Raw genomic sequence first — 23,438 nt, 5'->3', positions numbered from 1 at the left:
ATCCGATTTTTTTTTTTTTAAAAAAAAACATTGATTTTTATCCACCCTGGACAGAAATCCCACTAGTATGGGAGGAGAACCAAGAAAGTCCAATTACATTAAAAAGGAATATCTCTGACTACAAAGCATCAGTCTCAGGTTGGGATGGGATAGTGTGTGTATATAATATATATATATATATAAAAAATACACTTATATACACATATACATACACACACACAGATACACATTATCCTGCCCCACGTAGCATCATGCTGCCTCACATAGCATCATGTAGCCCCATATAGTATTATGCACCCCCCACATAGCATTATGCACCCCACATAGCATTATACACTCCCACATAGCATTATCCACCCCCCACATAGCACTATACACACCCCATAGCATTATGCTACCCCAACCGTACAACCGTGTACTGAATAAATACATACCTCTCCTTGCTCCCCCGCCGCTGCTCCTCATTTGCAGACTGTGTCTGTCCTCTGCACATATTAACACATGACGTCATTGCTGTGCTAAGCTGTCAGAGCACAGACACAGCACGACAATGATGAGAGGGAGCACTGCACTCTGTCTCATCATTGCTGTGGGCAGCCACGGCCGGCCGCCCCCAGCTCACAGGCTCCATAACAGTGACATGGCCTGCCTCTATTGGCGGAATGCCACTGGTGATGTCACCGCTGTGCTGAGCTGTCAGAGCACAGAGACAGTGGAACAATAATGAGAGGGAGTGCTGCGCTCTGTCTCATCACTGCTTTCAACTGTATCAGCATCTGTGATGCTACTGGGACCTACTGGGCCGCAGCGCTGGCTCAACCAGGAGGGGCATAACTACATGACTACCTTGTCTTCACTAGAGGCTGTGATGGTGAGGATAGGCTTGTGCTGGAAGGTAGCCGCTTGGTGCTACTTCAGGAAGTCCCAGTACTGTGACAGCTGGCCTCAGGCGTCGGGGATAGGATACTGACAGTCACTGCAGGTCTGCAGGCACTGCTGGTATAGATAGATGCAGCAGGTATGCCAAGCACAGCAGATAATAGGATGCAGGCACCCACAGCATAAAGGCCCCGTCACACACACAGATAAATCTTTGGCAGATCTGTGTTTGCAGTGAAATCATGGACATATTGTTCCATTTGTACACAGCCACAAACCTGGCACTGATTGTCCACAATTTCACTGCAACCACAGATCTGCCACAGATTTATCTGTGTGTGTGACAGGGCCTTTAGACTCAGGAAATGGATATGACAACTAGCAACAAGTCTCTAAAGATAGACCATGTTGCCCAGGCACCTACCAAAGGGGGGAGAATGGCTTAAATACCTAGCGCCTCTCAGCCAAAGATTGAGAGACTCTTCTTGGTTAGGGCATGCTGGTCTTTTAAGATTAGGTGCTTGTGCCCTAAGTGCACTCCCAAAAGTTCTACATTGGGTGCGCAGGCCCTGGGAGACAGCAGCAGGGACTGAGGTCTTGGAAGCCACCGCTGAATGACCAGGAGGGTAAGTGTGCTGGAGTCCCCGTCGGGAAAAGGCTGTAGGACAGTAAAGGCGTTACAAGCTATTTTATAAATATCCTTAAATTTGAATATATTCAAAATAATTTTTATTCTTGGCAGATAACTGTACCAGGAGATTAGAGGCACAACTGACATCTTCAATTTTAACATCAGAAGACCTTGATATCACACAAGATATAACTGAAGTGAATGCCACTATTCCAGATATAACATCATCCCTTTACAGCAAAGATATATCATCTGATTCTTTTAAACAACTCTGATTCATCACAGACTATGAAGAAAAATAAATGTCTCAAAAGAGGCGTTAAAAATAGAAGTGTTCTTACAGGAAAGAAGCTATTTTCATCTTCAGAATACCAAAAAATCCATAAAAATATTCACACAGGGGAGAGAAGATTTTCTTCAGAGTCTGTTAGTTACCAGAGAACTCACACAGGGAAGAAGCCTTTTTCATGTTCAGAATGTGTGAAATGTTTTAACCGAAAATCACATCTTGTTAAACATCAGAGAATTCACACAGGGGAGAAGCCTTTTTCGTGTTCAGAATGTGGGAAATGTTTTGCAGAGAAATCAAATCTTGCTAAACACCAGAGGACTCACACAGGGGAGAAGCCTCTTTCATGTTCAGAGTGTGGGAAATGTTTTGTAGATCAATCAAGTCTTGTTATGCATCAGAAAACTCACACAGGGCAGAAGCAGTATTCATGTTCAGAATGTGGGAAATGTTATACCCATAAATCGTATCTTGTTACACATCAGAGAATTCACACAGAGGAGAAGCCTTTTTCATGTTCAGAATGTGGGACATGTTTTTACCGAAAAGCACAACTTGTTACACATCAGAGAATTCACACAGGGGAGAAGCCTTTTTTATGTTCAGAATGTGGGAAATGTTTTGCAGAGAAATCAAGTCTTGTTATGCATCAAAGAACTCACACAGGGCAGAAGTCATATTCCTGTTCAGAATGTGGGAAATGTTTTACCCATAAATGGCATCTTGTTACACATCAGAGAATTCACACAGGGGAGAAGCCTTTTTCATGTTCAGAATGTGGGAAATGTTTTAACCGAAAATCACAAGTTGTGACACATCAGAAAACTCACACAGGGGAGAAGCCTTTTTCATGTTCAGAATGTGGGAAATGTTTTACCCATAAATGGCATCTTGTTACACATCAGAGAATTCACACAGGGGAGAAGCCTTTTTCATGTTCAGAATGTGGGAAATGTTTTGCAGAGATATCAATTCTTGCTCAACACCAAAGAATTCACACAGGAGAGAAACCCTTTTCATGTTTAGAATGTGGAAAATGTTTTACACACAAATGTAATCTTTTTAACCATAGCAAAACTCACAAGGGTAGAATCCATTATCATACCTAGAAGGTGAGAAATGTTTCACTTAAATTATAATTTGTTGACCACTAAAAGAAATTCACATGTGGAGAAAATCTAGATTTGAGAAACTGAACAAGAAAACACAAAAGAGACAATAAAAGTAAAGGCAAGAAAGTAAAGAAGAAAGGGAGAGCACGGTAGAAGTTACATTAGAATTATAATATATACAGTTACTAATAGACGTCTGTTTTCTAAAAATCAAATCGATATTCCATGTACATGGAACATTTCACATTGTTATATATTAACTATATTGACAGGAGTAATACACCCCTCTCCCAAAAATACCCATCATTCCTCCTCCCTCTTCTTCCTAACTCCCAATCTCAGCGATCTGCCATTCATTACAGTAATGCGGGCGTCACACGGTACGATATATCAAGCGATATGTCGGCAAGGTCACGTCGTAAGTGACACACATCCGGCATCGTCTGATATATCGTAGCGTGTGACAGCTACGAGCGACGGTGAACGAGCAAAAATACTCAGCGTTGCTTGTTGACACGTCGCTCATTTTTAAAAAATCGTTTTCCTCAGTACACAAAATATTGTTGGTTATAAATGGCTTAGTGGCCACAATGTAGAACTGGTGGAGGAAGGTTGAACTAGATGGACCTAGCTCTTTTTTCAACTTAAGTAACTATGTAACTATGTTTCTTCTTCTCAGCGCCGGTTGTTCATCGTACCCAGGGCAGCACACATCGCTCCGTGTGACACCCCGGGAATGATGAACACAGCTTACCTGCGTTCCACCGGCTATGCGGAAGGAAGGAGGTGGGCGGGATGTTTACGTCCCGCTCATCTCTGCCCCTCTGCTTCTATTGGCCGGCCGCTGTGTGACGTCGCTGTGATGCTGAACGTCCCTCCCCTTTCAGGAATAGGATGTTCGCCGCCCACAGCAAGGTCGTCCGGGAGGTAAGTGCGTGTGATGGGGGTTTAACGACTTTGTGCGCCACGGGCAACTAATTGCCCATGACGCACAAACGACGGGGGCGGGTACGCCCGCATTACTTTCAGTGCACAATCTCTATGTCTGAACAATGTCTGTAACTTCTCTATACTACAATAATAAACATGTTCATATTACACATTACTATTTCCATCTACCATCCATTCCTTCTTTGTGGGAACATCTGATGTGATCGAGTTTTTATAATCACTTTCCACTAAGTTTAGTAGTTTTTTCCTCATCATTGGGAACTGACTCCCTTCTCTATTCCCCAATACACATATTATAGGTTCTAAGGGAACTCTGATTGTAAATACCTACTAAATTGTCCCAATAACCTGACAACCAAAACATGTTTTTTCCAATGAAGTCTGAGTATCTAAACTACCGTATTTTTTGGACTATAAGACGCACCCCCCCCCAAATGTTGGGGGAAAGTGGGGTGTACGTCTTATAGTCTGAATGTGGCTGTGGGGAATGAGTGCTGCGGTGGAGCGGGTCATCGGGGGCACAAGCAGACTGCACCAGCGCCTGCCGTGACCACGTGGGCCCGCTCATTTCATATGCACGCCCATCATCCCGCCCGTCATCTTTCAGCGCTGAAGTCGGCGCTGATACGTGGGCGGGATGATGGGCGGGGGGTGCGCGCATACTAAACAGCCGGCCCGCATGATCAGCCTGGCAACTACAGCCTGGAGTGACCATGTGCGGCTGTATCCAGCGCGGGGTGCAGTGAATCAGTATACTCACCGGCCACGATCCCTGCAGCACCGGATGTCCACCTGTCTGCTGGCCGCGGCTGTGTGTGGAGACTAGCGATGCGTACAGCGATGACATCATCGCTGTGCGCACGTGTCCACACGCAGCCGCGGCCGGCACAGACACGAGGACGAGCGATGCTGCAGGGATTGTGGCCGGCTTCACACAGGTCAGCGCCGCTGCTGGTGGCACAGACAGGAGGAGTGATGCTGCGTGGAGCGAGGAAAGGTGAGTTTAATGTTTATTTATTTGTGTGCCACAGGATGTGGCCATATGCCAGAATGGGGTATATTGCAGAATGGGGCCATATGCCAGGATGGGGTATATAGCAGGATGGGGCCATATGCCAGGATGGGGTATATAGCAGGATGGGGCCATATGCCAGGATGGGGTATATAGCAGGATGGGGTATATAGCAGGATGCGGCCATACGCCAGGATGGGGTATATAGCAGGATGCGGCCATACACCAGGATGGAGTATATAGGAGGACGGGGCCATATGCCAGGATGGGGTATATTGCAGGATGGGAGCACATATCAGGATGGCGGTATATAGAAGGATGTGGGCTATACCAGGATGGGGTATGTACAAGGATGGCAGTATATACCAGGATGGCGGTATATAGCAGAATGTGGGCTATACCAGGATGAGGGACACATATATACAAGGATGGGGATCATATACAAGGCAGGAGGATCATTACCAGGATGGGTAATGATGGGGTTAGGGCTAGCTGTATATTATCAGCTGGCCCTAAGCCCGAAATTCATGGTGTCAACGCCAATATTAGAAATGGCCACCATGAATATCTAGTAAAGATTAAAAAAAAACAACACACAGAAAAATATTTTTATTAGAAATAAAACACAATTAGTGACTCCATCTTTATTGAAATAAAGACCCCCCCCACCCACCTCCGCAGTAATCCTGGGTCAAGGGTCCCGTGCCGTCCAATCCAGATCCAATATCATCTGATCGGTTTGCTGGAAGGCCTACTGATCAAATGATGTGTCAGGTTCAAGGATGGGAATCACATCACACATCAGCTGATTGTATAAAGGCCGTTTATACTATCAGCTGATGCATCGGTGCAAAAAAAAAATAAAAAATACACACGTCTGTGCTGATTCCCGTCCGAACGCTGCAGGAGCTGTCGGTAATCAGTGATGCGGTCTCCTGATGGCATCAGCTGATAGTTTAAGTTGGCCGGGCGGTAAAAAGCCGGCGTCACCGCAAGACTTACGATCAGCTGATGCATCAGGTGACCGCATGAGGTGATTATTGCCAGATCCTGCAACTATCGGAAGTCTGCACACAGCCGGAGCTGCGGTACCGGGAAGAGGAGCTGGGAGCGGACATGTCCCGGGAGTCTGCTGACAGGTGAGTATGACATTTTTTTTTCTACTGTTCACTTTTGATTTTGCAGCTGCTTCCAACTCCCGCCCGGCCATGGCGCCGCACGGGAGCGGACATGGCACCGGACGGGAGGTGGAGGCAGCGGTGGCGGTACCTGGAGGATTCACGCTTCTGTGTTTACTGACAGAAGGGACCCTCTTCCTGTACATGTCACTTTACTACCCACCCCTTGCATTTATAGTCTTAAGGCTACTTTACACACTGCGATATCGGTCCCGATATCGCTAGCGTGGGTACCCGCCCCCATCTGTTGCGCGACACTGGCAAATCGCTGCCCGTGCCGCACAACATCACCCAGAGCCGTCACACATACTTACCTGTCCGGCGACGTCGCTGTGACCGGCGAACCGCCTCCTTTCTAAGGGGGCGGTCCGTGCGGCGTCACAGTGACGTCACTGAAGCGTCACTGAACCGCCGCCCAATAGCAGCGGAGGGGCGAAGATGAGCGGGACGTAACATCCCGCCCACCTCCTTCCTTCCGCATAGCGGCCGGGAGGCAGGTAAGGGAAGCTTCCTCGTTCCTGCGGCGTCACACGGAGCGATGTGTGCTGCCGCAGGAACGAGGAACAACTTTGTTACTGCTGCAGTAACGATTTTTAAGAATGGCCCCCCATGTCGCCGATTAGCGATTTTGCACGTTTTTGCAACGATGCAAAATCGCTTATCGGTGTCACACGCAACGGCATCGCTAATGCGGCCGGATGTGCGTCACAAAATCCGTGACCCCAACGACTCCGCATTAGCGATGTCGCAGCGTGTAAAGCCCGCTTTAGAAACGCACTAAAGCGCAACTATATTTTCAATTTTCATTGCGTTTTTGAACATCTCATTGAAGTCAATGGGTGGAAAACGCAGTGAAAAACGTAAAAATAATTGACACGTTGCGTTTTTGTGGGCACCACAAAAACGCAGCTAAAAAAAACTGCTGTGTGCAGACAGCAAAAATGAAAACTCATAGACTTTGCTGGGGAAGCAAAGTCATGCAGTTTTCTGAGCAGAAACACACCCGAAAAACGTCGTGAAAAACGCACTGTGTGAACTTACCTTAACAGTGTATAAAATCCATTTTTCCTAAGGCCTGACATAATTTTAAGCCTATTCTCTTGGCCTTTTTTAAAAAATTTTTTATATGATATGATATGAACTCCTCGTCCTTTTCCTTTTCTTTTTCCAATTCTGACCAGTGTCACTGTATGAGGTTATAACTCTGGAGCTTCAACGGATCCTGGTGATTCTCAGATTCTTTTTTTGTGACATATTGTACTTCATAACATTTGTAAATTAGGGATTATATTTTTTTTTGCGTTTGTTTGTGAAAATATCTGAAATTTGGCAACTTTGAATTTTTAGGATCTTAAGCCAGAAACGTATGTCACACAAAATTGTTACTAAATAACATTTGACACATGTCTACTTTACATTAGTGCAATTTTTGAAAGATATTTTTTTTTGTTAGGAAGATAAAAGGGTTTAGAGTTAGAGATGAGTCGACTCGCGAAAACCAGAACCAGCGGGTCCCTGTTGCTTTTTTTACTTTTTTTTTTCTAAATCCGGTTTCGGTCCAGAATCCAGTCTCCGTATAAGTCTATGGGGATCAGAAACTGGAGATTAAAAATGTTGGTAGAAGGGATGGGGAGATAGGAGCGTGCTCGTTGTACTTACTGAGGCTCTATCATGGCGGTACGCTACTTCCAGGTCGCGCATTCACTTCTGGAGCAAGTAATCAACTTTCATTGAATATGCAATGCTTTCCCCGCCCACCGGTGCCTGTTATTGGTTGCAGTCAGACGTGTCCCAACACTGAATGGCAGAGTATTAGCTGACTGCTTCCAATCACAGCTCGTTTATATCGTACGCTGGGGTCACACTTAGGGATGGCATCCGATGCGATATGCTAATGTCCCTTGGCTTAAGATTTGCTGTGAGCGTGAGCAGGGTCATGTAACTGTGATCCGATCCTGCAATTGAATCACAGCTGTGGAGGAGGGGTAGGGATTAATCTCCCTATCTCCTCCATTGTCAGCCTGTGCATATATCGCACTGCACTTGGTGGTCATCAGTGCAGTCCGATGTTTCTTTCGCACCCATAGACTTGTAAGGGTGCTAGTAATAGGAGATTCGCAAACAATCGCGGCATGCTGCGATTTTTTTCATCAGTCCTAATTGGACTAAGGAAAAACTCGCAGATGTCAGCTGCAGCATTGTCTTACATGGGGCCGAGGGCAATGAGAGATTTTCTTGAATTGCACTCGGACGATTCATATGTCAGTGTGACTCTACCCGTACAGTACAAATAAATACAAAAATTGATGTAGGGTCCCCTCATATTATGATACCCAGCACAGATAAAGCCCATGGCTACAGGCTGCAGCCCCCAGGCCTGCCCTTCTCTTGGCTGTGTATCAAAATAAAAGGAACCGCAGGTGACTTTTTTTTTAAACTTATTTACATAATAATTTAAAAAACCAGCATGCAGTTCCCCCCCCCCCCACACAATTTTGATACCCAGCCATGATAAGGCCCGACAGCTGGGGCTGGAATTCTCAGAAGGGGAGAGCAATGGTTATTGGTGGCCCCCCCAGCCTAAACATAGCAAGCTGCAACAGTCGCCCAAGATTATTGCATCCATTAGATGCGACAAGCTTGGCGCATTACCCAGCTCTTCCTGATTGCCCTGGTGTGGTAGCAATTGGGGTAATGAGGGGTTAATAACAGCGCACAACTGTCGGCAAGCCTAAAATCAGTGTAGTCAAGCTCAATCGCTGTGGTACCTCGTGTGGATTACATTGGACCTGCAGGGGTGTTTAGGGGGCTAATAAATTGGTGAAAGAGGTTTTTTTTATATTTTACTCCAAATAAAAGATTTTTCTTGGTGTGTCTATTTCTTTTTACTTATAGGATTAGTGTAATGGGGGTCTCATAGACCCCTACCCATCACTAATTTTGGGCTTCATGACAGTTGTGTCCTGTTCTTAACTCTTCATTATTCCAATTGCCACTGCACCATGGCAATTGGGAAGAGCCGGGAAAAGCGCTGAGCTTGTCGCATCCAATGGATGGTTGGTTGGTGGGGGGGAAAGCAATGCATACAGATGAGCAATGATGAGCAGCCCAGGAAGTGAAGTAGAGTCCGCAGGAGCAGTGAACAGGTGCGCGGGAGCAGTGCACAGTCGCGACGGAGCCTTGGTAAGTATGAAGGACTCACTTCATTCTTATTTCTTTATTTTTCCTTAATGGTTTTTTAATTTCTCGAGTGCCAGATCCAGATCAAACACCCGGCACCTTTGAAACCATGTGTATTTTGACTTTTATAGTCCGGGTCCGCCCATCACTATTCATCAGCAATTTCTCATTTTTCCAACAAAATTTACTAAACAATTTTTTTTAGGGACTACATCACATTTGGAGTGACTTTAAGAGGCCTAGGTGACAGAAAATACCCAAAAGTGAAACCATTATAAAAACCTATCCCCTCAAACTACTCAAAACCACATCCAAGAAATTTCTTAACCCTTTCGGTGCTTCACAGGAACTAAAGCAATATGGAAGGAAAAAATGAAGATTGTACTTTTTCCCACAAAAATGTTACTTAGCCATACAATTGTGTATTTTCACAAGGGTAAAAGAGAAAAGTACTATACAATTTGTTGTGCAGTATGTCGGATACACAATGGGCCCATTAAATAAGAGGATTTCCAGACATTTATCAGATGCAAAGAATAAATTAACAACACAATGTTCTGCCGCTACTAGACATGTCACAGGAAAACTTAATGGGGATAGTTCATTTGCATAGTTCAAGGTATAGAACGGGTTAATTTACCTAATAGAGGTGGCAATCACACAAGAGAGCTGCTAGACCGGGAGGCGCGGGGGAATTCCTATTACAAACAAGAATCCCATCAGGGTTAAATGTGCAACAAAACTTGGCTTACCACTATGAATGAATATATGTAACTCTAAGGTATGAATACTTAGACATATTGTGTATTATGTTCTAAAACCCAGCGTAGGTATTTTACATGCTTTTTTGTACAGGATATTTCAATACAATTTGATTGGTGATTTGTAACAATGTGATTAACAGGAGATGACAGTTATAAATCTGTCCAGTTATATCATAACTAGGGACCAAGAGAACCTATTGTCTAAAGGCTGCTTTACACGGTACGACCGATTGTGCAATTTCACAATCGATCGTACCCGCCCCCGTCCTTTTTGCGTCACGGGCAAATCGCTGCCCGTGTCACACAAAGTCATTAACCCCCGTCACACATACTTACCTCTCGTGCGACCTCGCTGTGGGCGGCGAACGTCCACTTCCTGGAGTGGGAGGGACGTTCGGCGTCACAGCGACGTCACACGGCCGCCGGCCAATGGAAGCGGAGGGGCGGAGATGAGCGGGACGTAAACATCCCGCCCACCTCCTTCTTTCACATAGCCGGCGGCCGCGTGACGCAGGTGAGCTGTTGTTCATCGTTCCCGGGGTGTCACACGGAGCGGCGTGTGCTACCCCGGAAACGATGAACAACTAAATTAAACGATATTATGGAACCTAACGAGCAGTACACGACTCACGATTTGTGAGCGATACTGCGTCGCTAGGAGGTGTCACACAGGCCGGCATCGCCAGCGATGCCGGATGTGCGTCACAAAAACCGTGACCCCGACGATCTATCGCACGATAGATTGTCTGGTGTAAAGCAGCCTTAAGGGTTTATCTTTCGCTGCCACGAATAGTTTTGATTTATACCGAACAATTTTAGATGTCAACAGATTGGCTGGACAGTTTAACCCTACGTAGCCACTTTTTTGAAGATGCGGTTAATGACCATGAGCATAACAACCGCAAAGACTCAGACCAAAGTTATAATATACACAAAATTGGTAGTTTGCGTGAACAGAAAACAATTCATATATTACAACATTTACAATAGGAATCTTGCAATTAGCCTCAGGGTGGTCAAGCCTCAGCTAATAAGATACGTTCCAAGGTCCCAAGCCTTTGAGTTGGGGACAAGGAACTCAAGGTCCCTTCTGCTTTGCTGGGTCCTAGATTTATTGGACCTTACAAGATAGTTGAGGTCATTAACCCCACAGCTTTCCTCCTGAAACTTCTCCCATCCTTTAAGATTTCAAACGTGTTCCACAAGTCCCTCCTCAGGTTGTATCATTTCCCCATTCACCCAGTCAGGGCCCCCCTCCTCCTGTCTTGGTTAAAGGTAACTTGGAGTATGAAGTGCAGAGAATACTTGATATTATTAGGGGGGCAGTGCAGAATCTGGTACATTCAAGGGGTTATGGCCCAGAGGAGAGATCAAGGATCTCAGCAAGTGATGTACATGCAACAGGTCTTGTCAGGCGATTTCACCTCCAATTCCCCATCAAGCTAGGCTCTGGGGGTCCAGAGGCCCCTCATGTAGGGGCTGTACTGTCACACTCATGAGACTTCTGCTTTGGTCACCAGGCAGTGAAGTTTTCCCGCCATGAACAATGCTGGTGATAGGAGAGGAGTCGTTGCCAGTGGCTCTGATGGGCGCAGGCTTCGCTCATCCACTAAGCTGGGTTTCCCTGGTACCTGCGGTACCACTGGTTGACATTAGGTAGTGTATGTCTTCCAGCTGAAGTTTCCACCTTTCAGCTACAGCCAATGGGAAGGCACACCACCCTTCTAATTCCCCCTCCTGTCTGCTTGTCCCTGCCAGATATTGTTTTGAATTCCTGCTTTCTGTTCCAACTCTGTTCTGAATAGTGTTCCCTGTGTTTTTGATCCCTGCCTGCTCTCTGCCTACTCTCCTGCCTGCTGTTTTTGTACCTCGCTGCCTCCTCCGGATTTGACCTCTGCCTGGTTTTCTGGCTACAACCTTGTCTGCCGATTTTGTATATGTTCTGTATCTCCTGGTTTCACCCTGCCTGGCGACTACTCTCCTCTAGACTGCAGCCTTCCACAGGTAGCGAACTCTGGGGTCCTGTAGTTATTCCAAATCCATGTATAGGGGCTAAAGGATTTCGGAGTTCTTGGGATCCTGTTTTGTGAGCGGCTTTCCTCTAGCCTGACCGTGACAGCCATTCTTAGTCTGTGGTTCCAGGTTCTCATTTACAACCCCTCATTACTATTTTACCCACTTATATCAGGGATTCCAAACATGTTTTTCCATTGGATGGTTTTACTGTGACAAATGAATGACTCTTACATGTGACATCACAGCATTATACTATCAATGTTACATGATCTTGCATTACAATATTTGTGTGAACATCTACAATCATATAGTAATTATTCTATGACCTTACAAACATTTTTTATTTCAGCGGTGGAATATTTATTTGCGCACAATTATTTGAAATACGATGGCCAATTTTTTCTTCAGAAACGAGGATCGTCTATGGGGACAGACTTCTCCCCATATATAGTGAACCATTTACATGTTCTATTGGAAGAGAGGTTCTATTCTTCCTGAGAGTAACCCCTTCTCCTCCCAGATCAGATGGTATGGCCATTTTCTTGATGACCTACTACTAATACGGGAAGGAGATATCAACAGTGGTGAAAATTTTGTTTGTTACATTAACAATAATGTGAGAAATGTTATTTACTCATAATGTCCAAGTTGCATCTATTTCATTTTTGGAAATTCAAATAAGCAAAACCCAAAATAATTCCTTAGAGATCTCCATGCACCAAAAAGAAATGTCTGGTAATACAGTAATATTGGCTGCCTCATGTCATCAATTTAGAAATATATAGTGCCGCCATATAGTAGTTGTCCGGTAACTGTTAATAGTTATCTCATGTCTGTGGTCTATTTGGCTTCCAAGTAGAGAAAAAAAGCACAAGTTACATTCACCACTGGCGGACACAGAGAGAAGAGGCCCCTGTGCAAGAACAGTACATGGGCCATTGTTATCCCAAGAGCTCATCACAATGGACAAGTCTACCTGCTGTGGAGGAAAACCCGACAAAGGTCATAATAATAATAATGATACATTTTATTAATGTATATGAATTCAAAACCAGGAATTCGAAAACATGATCATAAAGACAACATAAAATTACATAAATCCAAACAAGAGGGCGGTGCAATCAATATCATTTATATAGTCAGAAATAATAAACACATATTTCAAATACCAAAAATTATATATACAGTTAGGTCCAGAAATATTTGGACAGTGACACAAGTTTTGTTATTTTAGCTGTTTAGAAAAACATGTTCAGAAATACAATTATATATATAATATGGGCTGAAAGTGCACACTCCCAGCTGCAATATGAGAGTTTTCACATCCAAATCGGAGAAAGGGTTTAGGAATCATAGCTCTCTAATGCATAGCCTCCTCTTTTTAAAGGGACCAAAAGTAATTGGACAAGGGACTCTAAGGGCTGCAATTAACTCTGAAGGCGTCTCCCTCGTTAACCTGTAATCAATGAAGTAGTTAAAAGGTCTGGGGTTGATTACAGGTGTGTGGTTTTGCATTTGGAAGCTGTTGCTGTGACCAGACAACATGCGGTCTAAGGAACTCTCAATTGAGGTGAAGCAGAACATCCTGAGGCTGAAAAAAAAGAAAAAATCCATCAGAGAGATAGCAGACATGCTTGGAGTAGCAAAATCAACAGTCGGGTACATTCTGAGAAAAAAGGAATTGACTGGTGAGCTTGGGAACTCAAAAAGGCCTGGGCGTCCACGGATGACAACAGTGGTGGATGATCGCCGCATACTTTCTTTGGTGAAGAAGAACCCGTTCACAACATCAACTGAAGTCCAGAACACTCTCAGTGAAGTAGGTGTATCTGTCTCTAAGTCAACAGTAAAGAGAAGACTCCATGAAAGTAAATACAAAGGGTTCACATCTAGATGCAAACCATTCATCAATTCCAAAACTAGACAGGCCAGAGTTAAACTTGCTGAAAAACACCTCATGAAGCCAGCTCAGTTCTGGAAAAGTATTTTATGGACAGATGAGACAAAGATCAACCTGTACCAGAATGATGGGAAGAAAAAAGTTTGGAGAAGAAAGGGAACGGCACATGATTCAAGGCACACCACATGCTCTGTAAAACATGGTGGAGGCAACGTGATGGCATGGGCATGCATGGCTTTCAATGGCACTGGGTCACTTGTGTTTATTGATGACATAACTTTAGTAAGCGGATATGTCTGGCTCACAGTTGTGCAATTTAGGTGCCCAGAAAAAATGGTAGTCAATAGTATAGTAATAAATCTGGCACACTGAAGTTATGACACATGAAACGTTTCTTTAGATTGCTGAATATAGTTTATTAGTGCAAAAAGTTGAGAATAATTTATCCAACGTTTCGACCGTATCTTATGGTCGTTGTCAAGGACAAAATTATCTAGGATTACAAAAAATATGTACAAAAAAGAAAAAAATGAAATTAGTACAAGAACATAACATCAAGCCAATTTTTTCAAAAGCCTGCATCATAGGTTTTGATCATATACAGCACATAATAAACATAAGAATCGTGAGACAAGAATGAGCAAATCTGTGCATTTATACAGATACCTATCTAGCAGAAGACAAGTATAGTGGTAATAATACATATGCAGCATGCACACCCACCTATAGCAACACTGTGAAGATATGCATTCAATGCTAAATGGACATCACCATTGGGTATAATGGGATCAGAAAAATCGATCCTACGTGTGAAATGAAGAGAGGTATATAATAAGTCACATGGCACACAGTAACATATTTCAGAAATGGCATATTACCAATGAAAATTAATGAATATATATATACCTCACATACTATCAGTTAGATATAAAGAAGATGGCCAAGACCTTTATTGCAGGACTGGGAAAACGCAAGTATATGTTGTTGTTTTCTAAATGTAGATCAAAATATATCATTATTTCAGCGTACTGAACAAAGTTATACCTAATGGAAACATATGTAGGAAAGAGACACACTACCTGGTTTACTGGACAGAAACCATAACACAAGACACTAGTGGGAGTAGAGTGATTCCCACACTGAATGTTTCTTAGTTACCTCCAAATGAGAAAATGCTAGAATGAAGGGTACATACGAATTAAAAGTATATCTAAGAGTATAACCTCAGTATAAGACACATATAACAGGGGATATGATGGAAAAATGCTCCATACTACCTTATTACAGTGTTTCTGGACAATGATTGTCTGGTACTGCTACCATGGGAAACAGGGAATACATGTCCCTTTAAGACTCTATAAAAGATCATATGCATAGTGAAAGAGTTAGAGGCAATGAGTCAAAGGTTGTTTAAAGAAGAAAAGCACCAATAGAAGCACATACCTGGAAAGGTAAATGGGAACTCACAAGCAAAGAGTTGCTAGGTAGATTTGTGGAGGAACAAGTCTGGGAGAAAATATAGATAGAGATCAGAGGTAGTCTAACAAGAACCGGACAGCGTGGGTAGACAGATGACGCATACCTTATAATGCTGGTGTTGGATATAGGTCCCTGGATAGCGTGCGCTGTGCCACGCTTGTGATAGTCTTATATATTGTAGGTGAGATGGCGTTCACCGTCCCACTTCCGGGTTGTGGAACGCAGTGTGCTGACCGTGGAGCGCACGCCGCGCATGCGCAATGCCGTCACCAGCATCGCGCATGCGCAGGGAGCGGACCGCCGGGCAGCAAGCAAGGAAGGAGGTGACATGACGTATTGCTGGAAGGGGCGTATATGTAAACAAGCCAAGTGGAGAATGACAGTGAACAGGCCTGTGGATTGCATGCAGCACGAGCGCTGCGCCTGGCTATTTGCGCAACGCACGAGCCGGACACAGAGCACAGGCCAGAGTGAATGGCTGATAACAGTGTTAGATAAACATTTATATTGCCTACATAGTGACAGGTGACGATGAAACAGGGTGAAGGTAGACTGTTGCTGGTGCCAATAGGTGAGGGATCAAGTGGTGGGTGCCTGAAAATGAAAAAAACAAGTTAGACCCATAATCACTATCTAAATCTATATCAATAGCACTCCTTATATTGGTCCCTATACTGAGGTTTTACAAGAAGGAGACACAGGAGATAAATAAACAGGACAATTGCATAGCAAAACAACCAATGAGGAAAGCAGAATCACTGAATCCCACAAAACATACATAAAAAGCAGCATAATTGGAAAAACAACAGAGGTTAGATGCATTACAGTTATATGTACATATCGTGCTCTCTATTTAAACCCTTGGGTTCCAATGTATTTAAGGTGAAAATCCAATAGGATTCCCTCTCTTTAAGAACCCGTATGCGGTTGCCGCCTCTTCTGGCGGGTGGGACATGTTCTAATACCTGGTACTTAAGTTGGGCAATAGTGTGACCATGTGTAATAAAGTGATATGGAATCGGTAAGAGAATTTGTTTGCACCGTATAGTAGATTTATGCTTGCTGATGCGGTCTCGGATATGTTGGGTAGTCTCCCCAACATATCCGAGACCGCACGGGCATTTGATCAAATAGACCACAAAAGAGGATTCACAGGTGAAGAAGCCCCGCACGGGAAAGATGCGACCAGACAGAGGATGGGTGAAAGTGCTCCCCTTAGTGATATTATTGCACTGCACACAGTGTAGGCAGGGGAAATTTCCTTTTCTAGGAGTGCCAAGGAAGGTTTGTCTCTGCGAGATCGTATTGGAGCCAATATCAGCCCTAACAAAGTTGTCACGAAGATTGCGGGGTCTCTTGTTGCAGAAAAGAGGAGGTGAACCAAATTCACTGATCTCAGGATAAGCTTTACCCAGGAGTGGCCAATGTTTGCATATGATGCCCTTAATTAAAGGAGAAAAAGGATGATATGTGCTAACGCACGTGATCCGAGGGGCCATCTTATTAGTCGTGGTTTTCTGGGAAGACCTCCTATCTGCAATGTTGGCTGGATATCCCCTCTGGAGGAACTTATCACTCATCTCTAGGGACCGCCTCTCCCGTTGTAAAGGGTCCGACACTATACGTTCGACGCGTTTGTGCTGAGAGATAGGGAGTCCCTGTTTAGTATGGCGTGGATGGCAGCTAGTGTAGTGTAGCAAGCTATTGCGGTCAGTGGGCTTGACATATAGGTCGGTGCTGAGGGAACCCTCAGATAAAGTCACCAGGGTATCAAGAAAGTTAATTCTGTTCTGATCATGGTGGATGGTAAAAGAAAGTCCTGGTTTGAATGAATTCATGTCAGAATAGAATTGTAATAAGGATGCAAGGTCACCGCGCCAGATCATGAAGATGTCGTCGATGTATCTCTTCCAGCTAACTGAATGTTCTAACCAAAGTGTATGTTGGTAAACAAAGGTTTCCTCAAAATATTCCATGTAAATATTAGCATACGGGGGTGCCAAATTCGAACCCATAGCGGTTCCCCGTTTCTGTAAATAAAATTGGTCCTGGAAAAGAAAGAAATTGTTTTCCAAAACCAATTGTAAAAGATCAAGGCAGAATCTATTTTGCGAGACCGAGTGGGAACTGTGTCTGCCTAAAAACCACTCAACTGACCGGATGCCATCTTGGTGTTGAATACTAGTGTAAAGGCTGTTGACATCAAGAGAAACCAGAATACAGTTAGTAGATAACGATCCAATAGATCGCAAATGTGACAGAAAATCAGTGGTGTCCTTCAAATATGACCTGATCTTAGGTATGAGGGGAGTGAGAATCCTCTCTACGGTGATAGCCAGTGGTGATAAAACAGATTCTGTTGAAGCAACAATCGGGCATCCTGGGGGTTGATTCATGTTTTTATGCACCTTGGGCAACGTATAAAAGACCGGTACCACAGGATGGGTTTTGATCAGGAAATCGGCAAGTTTCTGATCGATAGTGTTGTTGCCAAGATGAAAATCGATGGTACGTCTGATGAGCCCTTGTATCTGAGATGTGGGGTCTCGTGGAATAGCTGCATAAGTGTCAGTATCCCTAAGCTGGCTAAGGATCTCATCAATGTAATATTTCTTATCGAGTACCACTATGGCACCCCCCTTATCGGCCGGCTTGATGACAATAGTGGAGTTATTTTTAAGATCCTGTATTGCTCGGCTCTCTTCAATGGTGAGATTATTCTTAATTTTAAGATGCCCCTCATCTATGGATTTAAGAGTTTGACTGATTTCTCTGGAAACCATGGTAACAAACGTTTCTATGGGGTGGTAGGTCTTAGGAGGGTTAAAGGTACTGGGGATCCTAAGATCCAATTGTTTCAACCGGAACATATTAGTGGAATCAGGAGAGACCAAGGGAGGATCAGACTGTGTGAGTCGGTCAGGACTAAAGTGAGCCTTCAATCGAAGTGACCAACATACACTTTGGTTAGAACATTCAGTTAGCTGGAAGAGATACATCGACGACATCTTCATGATCTGGCGCGGTGACCTTGCATCCTTATTACAATTCTATTCTGACATGAATTCATTCAAACCAGGACTTTCTTTTACCATCCACCATGATCAGAACAGAATTAACTTTCTTGATACCCTGGTGACTTTATCTGAGGGTTCCCTCAGCACCGACCTATATGTCAAGCCCACTGACCGCAATAGCTTGCTACACTACACTAGCTGCCATCCACGCCATACTAAACAGGGACTCCCTATCTCTCAGCACAAACGCGTCGAACGTATAGTGTCGGACCCTTTACAACGGGAGAGGCGGTCCCTAGAGATGAGTGATAAGTTCCTCCAGAGGGGATATCCAGCCAACATTGCAGATAGGAGGTCTTCCCAGAAAACCACGACTAATAAGATGGCCCCTCGGATCACGTGCGTTAGCACATATCATCCTTTTTCTCCTTTAATTAAGGGCATCATATGCAAACATTGGCCACTCCTGGGTAAAGCTTATCCTGAGATCAGTGAATTTGGTTCACCTCCTCTTTTCTGCAACAAGAGACCCCGCAATCTTCGTGACAACTTTGTTAGGGCTGATATTGGCTCCAATATGATCTCGCAGAGACAAACCTTCCTTGGCACTCCTAGAAAAGGAAATTTCCCCTGCCTACACTGTGTGCAGTGCAATAATATCACTAAGGGGAGCACTTTCACCCATCCTCTGTCTGGTCGCATCTTTCCCGTGCGGGGCTTCTTCACCTGTGAATCCTCTTTTGTGGTCTATTTGATCAAATGCCCGTGCGGTCTCGGATATGTTGGGGAGACTACCCAACATATCCGAGACCGCATCAGCAAGCATAAATCTACTATACGGTGCAAACAAATTCTCTTACCGATTCCATATCACTTTATTACACATGGTCACACTATTGCCCAACTTAAGTACCAGGTATTAGAACATGTCCCACCCGCCAGAAGAGGCGGCAACCGCATACGGGTTCTTAAAGAGAGGGAATCCTATTGGATTTTCACCTTAAATACATTGGAACCCAAGGGTTTAAATAGAGAGCACGATATGTACATATAACTGTAATGCATCTAACCTCTGTTGTTTTTCCAATTATGCTGCTTTTTATGTATGTTTTGTGGGATTCAGTGATTCTGCTTTCCTCATTGGTTGTTTTGCTATGCAATTGTCCTGTTTATTTATCTCCTGTGTATCCTTCTTGTAAAACCTCAGTATAGGGACCAATATAAGGAGTGCTATTGATATAGATTTAGATAGTGATTATGGGTCTAACTTGTTTTTTTCATTTTCAGGCACCCACCACTTGATCCCTCACCTATTGGCACCAGCAACAGTCTACCTTCACCCTGTTTCATCGTCACCTGTCACTATGTAGGCAATATAAATGTTTATCTAACACTGTTATCAGCCATTCACTCTGGCCTGTGCTCTGTGTCCGGCTCGTGCGTTGCGCAAATAGCCAGGCGCAGCGCTCGTGCTGCATGCAATCCACAGGCCTGTTCACTGTCATTCTCCACTTGGCTTGTTTACATATACGCCCCTTCCAGCAATACGTCATGTCACCTCCTTCCTTGCTTGCTGCCCGGCGGTCCGCTCCCTGCGCATGCGCGATGCTGGTGACGGCATTGCGCATGCGCGGCGTGCGCTCCACGGTCAGCACACTGCGTTCCACAACCCGGAAGTGGGACGGTGAACGCCATCTCACCTACAATATATAAGACTATCACAAGCGTGGCACAGCGCACGCTATCCAGGGACCTATATCCAACACCAGCATTATAAGGTATGCGTCATCTGTCTACCCACGCTGTCCGGTTCTTGTTAGACTACCTCTGATCTCTATCTATATTTTCTCCCAGACTTGTTCCTCCACAAATCTACCTAGCAACTCTTTGCTTGTGAGTTCCCATTTACCTTTCCAGGTATGTGCTTCTATTGGTGCTTTTCTTCTTTAAACAACCTTTGACTCAGTGCCTCTAACACTTGCACTATGCATATGATCTTTTATAGAGTCTTAAAGGGACATGTATTCCCTGTTTCCCATGGTAGCAGTACCAGACAATCATTGTCCAGAAACACTGTATTAAGGTAGTATGGAGCATTTTTCCATCATATCCCCTGTTATATGTGTCTTATACTGAGGTTATACTCTTAGATATACTTTTAATTCGTATGTACCCTTCATTCTAGCATTTTCTCATTTGGAGGTAACTAAGAAACATTCAGTGTGGGAATCACTCTACTCCCACTAGTGTCTTGTGTTATGGTTTCTGTCCAGTAAACCAGGTAGTGTGTCTCTTTCCTACATAATGTTTCCATTAGGTATAACTTTGTTCAGTACGCTGAAATAATGATATATTTTGATCTACATTTAGAAAACAACAACATATACTTGCGTTTTCCCAGTCCTGCAATAAAGGTCTTGGCCATCTTCTTTATATCTAACTGATAGTATGTGAGGTATATATATATTCATTATTTTTCATTGGTAATATGCCATTTCTGAAATATGTTACTGTGTGCCATGTGACTTATTATATACCTCTCTTCATTTCACACGTAGGATCGATTTTTCTGATCCCATTATACCCAATGGTGATGTCCATTTAGCATTGAATGCATATCTTCACAGTGTTGCTATAGGTGGGTGTGCATGCTGCATATGTATTATTACCACCATACTTGTCTTCTGCTAGATAGGTATCTGTATAAATGCACAGATTTGCTCATTCTTGTCTCACGATTCTTATGTTTATTATGTGCTGTATATGATCAAAACCTATGATGCAGGCTTTTGAAAAAATTGGCTTGATGTTATGTTCTTGTACTAATTTCATTTTTTTCTTTTTTGTACATATTTTTTGTAATCCTAGATAATTTTGTCCTTGACAACGACCATAAGATACGGTCGAAACGTTGGATAAATTGGATAAATTATTCTCAACTTTTTGCACTAATAAACTATATTCAGCAATCTAAAGAAACGTTTCATGTGTCATAACTTCAGTGTGCCAGATTTATTACTATACTATTGACTACCATTTTTTCTGGGCACCTAAATTGCACAACTGTGAGCCAGACATATCCGCTTACTAAAGTTACTGTTTTTTGGTTCTGAGCTCCAAGATTTACCTAGCTTTCCAGATGTCTTTTTCTACTTTTTCATATAACACAGATGAAGTCAGCAGCATACTGTCTAAAGTAACCCTACCCAACACTTTTTTGACTGTTCCTACTGAAGAAGTTCGCTCTAGGGACTACGAAAAAGAATTGAGGAGACACACCGCCCTTGAACTACATTGTGCCACCTTGGCCGAGTATCATCGTGTTCAACGTATTCCTAGAGGACTGCGGGTCTCATTGAAACCCACACTTTTCTCCGATAAACCTGACTACTGTACCAAATTTGAGAGCATAATTAACAAGTGCTCCATGGACCTGATAATACTCACTATTGAGTTTTTACAAACAGAAATTGAGGATCTCGGGAAAAATATCCATTCTATTGAGCAGCAATTGCAGAACACCATCCCCAACACCGAGTGGGACAAGATTCATTCTAAAACGAGGGACAATATAGCAGAATTTAGGAAGACTCTCCAGGAACGGAAAAGGTCCAAATTTCTCCGTGACCAAGAAGATTATTTAAAAAATCGAGTTTACCGGTGGCAGTACACAGAGGACACTCCAAGACGTCCTACTTTCTATAACCGTTATTCATCATCCTCAGGCTCTGAAACTGACCAATATATCCCTCGACAACCCCATTTTTTGGCCCAACGATCTACCCAAAGAGGAAAACGAGGCGCAGTAAGAGGGGCCGCCGGACCTGCACCAACATACCGTGTGCAAACGCGGTCACAGGTACTAACCTAGTCTATAATATTTCGTCTTATAATTTATCTGTCATTGAATCTGAAGTCTTACAAAAAGGGCTGTCATTTTGTCCTACCCCATCTCTTGATCCATTTACATTGGATCAGGAGATGAGGAGATTCTTTAGGTCACTTCGATTGAAGGCTCACTTTAGTCCTGACCGACTCACACAGTCTGATCCTCCCTTGGTCTCTCCTGATTCCACTAATATGTTCCGGTTGAAACAATTGGATCTTAGGATCCCCAGTACCTTTAACCCTCCTAAGACCTACCACCCCATAGAAACGTTTGTTACCATGGTTTCCAGAGAAATCAGTCAAACTCTTAAATCCATAGATGAGGGGCATCTTAAAATTAAGAATAATCTCACCATTGAAGAGAGCCGAGCAATACAGGATCTTAAAAATAACTCCACTATTGTCATCAAGCCGGCCGATAAGGGGGGTGCCATAGTGGTACTCGATAAGAAATATTACATTGATGAGATCCTTAGCCAGCTTAGGGATACTGACACTTATGCAGCTATTCCACGAGACCCCACATCTCAGATACAAGGGCTCATCAGACGTACCATCGATTTTCATCTTGGCAACAACACTATCGATCAGAAACTTGCCGATTTCCTGATCAAAACCCATCCTGTGGTACCGGTCTTTTATACGTTGCCCAAGGTGCATAAAAACATGAATCAACCCCCAGGACGCCCGATTGTTGCTTCAACAGAATCTGTTTTATCACCACTGGCTATCACCGTAGAGAGGATTCTCACTCCCCTCATACCTAAGATCAGGTCATATTTGAAGGACACCACTGATTTTCTGTCACATTTGCGATCTATTGGATCGTTATCTACTAACTGTATTCTGGTTTCTCTTGATGTCAACAGCCTTTACACTAGTATTCAACACCAAGATGGCATCCGGTCAGTTGAGTGGTTTTTAGGCAGACACAGTTCCCACTCGGTCTCGCAAAATAGATTCTGCCTTGATCTTTTACAATTGGTTTTGGAAAACAATTTCTTTCTTTTCCAGGACCAATTTTATTTACAGAAACGGGGAACCGCTATGGGTTCGAATTTGGCACCCCCGTATGCTAATATTTACATGGAATATTTTGAGGAAACCTTTGTTTACCAACATACACTTTGGTTAGAACATTC

At 43.7% G+C, this 23,438-nt stretch overlaps 2 protein-coding genes across 2 annotated transcripts in view; one reads left to right on the top strand and one right to left on the bottom strand.

Annotated features, from left to right (window-relative positions):
• The window catches only part of LOC142310593 (uncharacterized), a 91,647-nt gene extending 87,822 nt beyond the window's left edge, over positions 1-3,825 (top strand). The window contains exon 6 of the mRNA XM_075348111.1: positions 1,742-3,825. Coding sequence (XP_075204226.1) covers positions 1,742-2,908 — 1,167 coding nt within the window. The 3' untranslated portion in view covers positions 2,909-3,825. The remainder of the gene's footprint in view (positions 1-1,741) is intronic.
• The window catches only part of LOC142313105 (uncharacterized), a 327,654-nt gene that overhangs the window by 267,025 nt on the left and 37,191 nt on the right, over positions 1-23,438 (bottom strand). The window lies entirely within an intron of this gene.

This window comes from Anomaloglossus baeobatrachus, chromosome 5, assembly GCF_048569485.1.
Source record: "Anomaloglossus baeobatrachus isolate aAnoBae1 chromosome 5, aAnoBae1.hap1, whole genome shotgun sequence".
Lineage (NCBI taxonomy): Eukaryota > Metazoa > Chordata > Amphibia > Anura > Aromobatidae > Anomaloglossus > Anomaloglossus baeobatrachus.
Note: the sequence above shows the minus strand (reverse complement) of the source record. Positions and strands in the feature narration are given on the sequence as shown.